At 42.3% G+C, this 4,223-nt stretch overlaps 1 protein-coding gene across 1 annotated transcript; it reads left to right on the top strand.

The window, feature by feature from the left end:
* Nucleotides 1-308: 308 nt before the first annotated feature.
* Nucleotides 309-3,546, top strand: TNFRSF17 (tumor necrosis factor receptor superfamily, member 17). Its single transcript, XM_012731809.1, is given in 4 exon segments — nucleotides 309-459; nucleotides 817-948; nucleotides 3,144-3,375; nucleotides 3,377-3,546. Coding segments are annotated over 4 exon segments (621 nt in total). The 5' UTR covers nucleotides 309-341; the 3' UTR covers nucleotides 3,516-3,546.
* The last annotated feature ends 677 nt before the right edge of the window (nucleotides 3,547-4,223 follow it).

The raw sequence follows: 4,223 nt of genomic DNA, 5'->3' as shown, positions 1-4,223 counted from the left end.
CTTGCAACTGTCACCTGGTTGAGAAATTTCTTCTATAAATAAACAGTTTCTGTTTCAGGTATGGTTTGCCCTTGATATTTACATACTCTGAACCCCACCCAGGCTTCAAACATAGAAACTGGATTGATGTTGGTATTCAAATCCTTATCCAGGGCACAAGCATCCCTCCTTTCCCCCAGCCCCCCGAGAGAACCAAGTCATTGACTGAATTTCTTCTTTGTCTTCGACATTCTGACTGCTTTCAAGACAGCTGCTGGGGAATTCCTGTGATTTTCCTTGCCCTTCCATGCTGCCCTTTCTGTGGCTTCCTTGTTTTTTTTTTCTTCCAGATCAAGTTCCAGATGGCTCAGCAGTGCTTCCAAAATGAATATTTTGACAGTTTGCTTAGTGCTTGCAAACCGTGTCACCTTAGATGCTCCAGCATCCCTCCTCTGACATGCCAGCGTCATTGTGATGCAAGTAAGTAAAGGGGCTGGAGCAATTACTCACTACTGTGCAGTGTTCTCACCGGAGCCGCTGTTGATTTATTCAGCAAATCAACGCTACAGGGAAGATGGTGAGATTTCCCCAAATTCAAAAAAGTAAAGGAACAAGGCAATTATCTGAATGCCGATAGGAACGAAGTAATTATTCCTATTCAGGACCAAACTCAATTTTATTCAGCACTGTTAGCAACAGATTTTTATCAACTCTTCTAATTAAATGTTTAGAACTGAAAAGTTAATGCTGATGAATTAGAGGATTCAAGAGCAAATAGTGTATACTCACATGGGGATGTTATCCGCTTATTCTCTCTCTGATATTCTTTCAATTCAGTGAAAGGAACAAATGCCATTCTCTGGACCTGTTTGGGCCTGAGCTTGACATTTTCTTTGACAATTTTTGTGCTGATGCTTTTACTGAAGAAGATGAAATCTGCACCATTAAAGAAGGACTTCAAAAACATAGGTGGGTTGAAGGTCAGTCTTTGAAATCTGTTTTCAAGAGGTGGTTATGGCAAGTTTCATTTCCTTTTCTTGTTGAATATTTCATTTGGTTAGAGTTCTTTTTAAAATTTTCATTTATTTTAATAATAATAATGAACTATATATCAGAGATATTTTACGGTGGTGGAATGGGGAATGGGACCAAAAACGGTGGGGAGAGGGAAGGGCCCTGGACCATGGTGATGGCACATGGGTGGCTTGGTGATGGGAAGCCCACGGGGATTGCAACTGAGATGGAAAAAGGCACAAATGATGGAAAAATAAACTATTATAAATTTTTTTTTACTTATTTATGCACATAAAAAGTGAGGTTTAGGCCAGAGATGCGTGGTGTAAGAGGATTCACCAGAAACAGAGTGGGGAGCAGAACAGGCAGATGGGCTGAAATCCACTGCTGAGGGGAGCAGCAGGCAAGACAGGAGAGGTCCGCTGCACCACATGGGTCAGCTCCCTGGCTGGGGATAGAACTTGTGCTGCAGTGGCTGCTAATAGCTGATAGTGCTAAGACTTAACCCCTGTGCCACCAGGGAGGCCCTGGTTAGAGTCCTTTTGAGTTTGTTAGAGGATAGTTATTTATTTGTGGCGCTATAATTGATATAAAGCACTTTCTTAATCTCACCTACACAACATAACGATTCACTATGTTATACTGTGAACTTTCTAGTGGACCCAGCTGTTTTCTCTGGTGCTGGCACAGCCTTCCCCCACATTCTTCACCTGATAATTACTCTTTTGCAGTTCTGAGGTTTCCTGGGGGGAGCATCCACTTCTCTAAAGTTAGCTCACTGATTAAATGTCAAGCTATCAGACGTTGCTAGCCAGGTCTGCTTCTCTCAGGAAAAGTGTATTTATTTGGCAAGATCAGAGGCCATGCTTTTAACGCAAATGCTGTTTGCTCAGGTGAACGTGTTACTTTAAAACATTAGAAATGAATAACCTTGCTCCTGGATTGTTTGAAGAATCCTCTTAAAAAATAGTCTTTATTAAGCAGTAGAGAATCAGGCTTAGAAGTGATCGCTATACTTAGAGTTTCTTGACAGCAAAATATTTCTGCAGCACTTGGCCCAGGAGCTGCTCTCCCAGCACTTAGCAGTCATTGTGCTCTTTTTTATCTATTTATTTTTCAACTCACAACCCACAAAGCATCCACCTCATTTGCCTTTTGGCTATCCTATATAACTCAGTCATAATTTTTTTTTTCTTGGGGTCTGATGGACAGTTTGGGAGGGAGTTTGAGATGTTTTGGTTAAGAGCCTGGGAAGTAGTAAAACTTAGCTTCATGTAGATAGATACATAGACATATATATGTATGTGTGTGGGTGTGTATAGATGCGATATAATGGAGACTCATCTCCAAGAGATTCATATTAAAATATTTAACCTGCTGCAAAAAGCTCTGCCATAGAAACCTGTTTCTTTCTGGGTTCTAAAGTGTCACCTACAGGCTGATTTCAGTATGTCATTTGATGCTTGTAGCATAGAGCTAATGCCTCAATACCTCCAAGGTACACATGGACAGCAGATGATTGCAGTGGCCAGGTGAAGGCGTCAGCAACCAGAGGGCCCATGCCCTTGCCTACAGAGACACCAGCCAGGGTCACCAACCCCAGGACACCGTTTCTATGTAGGAATGAATGTCCCAGTTGTCACATTTTGTGGAGTTTAAGAGGCTGGTTCTCTAGATTTGCATGTAAAATCTTTTGATTTTTAAAGCTCTATTTATTTATGCACACAAGACCTGAGGTACAGGACAGAGGTGTGGAAGGTGAGAAGATTCCCCAAAGACAAAGTGGGGAGCAGAACAGACAGATCTACTGAGATACACTGCTGAGGGGAGCAGCAGGGGAGACAGATGAGGTCTGCTGTGCCATGTGGTTCAGCTCCGTGGCCTCTGTGGCTGCTCACAGCTTTTTAGTGTTGAGACTTAACCCCTTGTGCCACCAGGAGGGCCCCAATCTCTTGCTTTTTAAATAAAGAACAACATGAAATAAATAAGCAGGCAGTTAAGAGCACTATGCCTTTGATACCCATGTGGCCTGTGATCTGTGTCAGTGTGAGGCAGAGTTACTTGCTTTGTAGATCTTTCCAGCACTGAGTCCTGATATGAATGGTTAACTACCCCCTGAGCAGTGTAGATTAATGTTTCTGTTCCAGCAGGACCAGCTGGCCAGGAGCCTCAGGCTGCTGAGCAGGAGCCTGGCAGGTCTGCTATTGACATCCTTTCCAGTGGCCTGGAGTACACAGTAGAGGACTGTACCTGTGAAGACTGCGTCAAGGGCAAACTGAAGGTCGAATCTGATCATGTCTTTCCGCTCCCAGTCATGGAAGAAGGCACAACCATTACTGTCACCACGAAAACAAAGGTCTACCACAATAGCCTGCCGGGGGCAGAGTGTCACGGGGATGGAGAAATCAATTTCTACTAATGAACCATCTCCACTGGTGGAGAGCTACTTTGAAAGCCTTTCTTTGGAAGGAAAGGATGATGGAGTAGACCTCTCTAGGATGATTGTACTTCTCAGTTGCTGATACAGCTTTCTGTTCTTTAATTCTGGAAACTATGTTGGGTAAAATTTTCTACCTTCTGGTTGGGAGCTTCTCTGGAAACTGCTGTGGTTTCATGATTAAAAGCTTGACTAACCGAAAAGAGCATTTTAATGTGCAGATCCTATACATTTCTAGGGCTGCGCTCTTTCTCTCCTACACATGCATGTTGCTCCAGGAGCCAAACTGCCTGGGTGTGAATCCTGGATGGTTCCCAGGAAGCCTGAGACCCCGGGTGACTGAGGCATTTCACCACTCTCTGCTTCATTTTTCAACCTGTTAATCTCACAATGGGGATAATAATAGTTTATCTATTTTTTTAACCTTCCAAGACAATTTCTGTTGTATAGTTAGAGCATATTATGCTAAATAGTTCTATTTTTCTAAGTAATATGTGGTCATTACTTTTTAAAAATTATATATATATATATATTTTACATCATTCTTCATTTTGTACATTTTTTTCATTTTGGTTACAGTCTCTGTGGACTTCCCACCACCTCTTTACCCAAGTGCCATCACCATAGTCCTGTGCGCTCTTTGCACCCCAGTTTTGATCCTGTTCCCCTCTTTGCCCCTGTAGAATGTCTGAGGTTTATAGTTTCTTGATTTTCATTTTTACTTTATTACAATTTTTTCCCTGACCTCTTACATTCCCGCTATGTGTGAAACCAGTGTTTCTACTTTTTTTTT

This window comes from Condylura cristata, unplaced genomic scaffold (assembly GCF_000260355.1).
Source record: "Condylura cristata isolate star-nosed mole 26May11 unplaced genomic scaffold, ConCri1.0 scaffold00032, whole genome shotgun sequence".
Classification (NCBI taxonomy): Eukaryota; Metazoa; Chordata; class Mammalia; order Eulipotyphla; family Talpidae; genus Condylura; species Condylura cristata.
The sequence above is the reverse complement of the archived record's forward strand: the minus strand, read 5'-3'. Positions and strand labels throughout refer to the sequence as shown.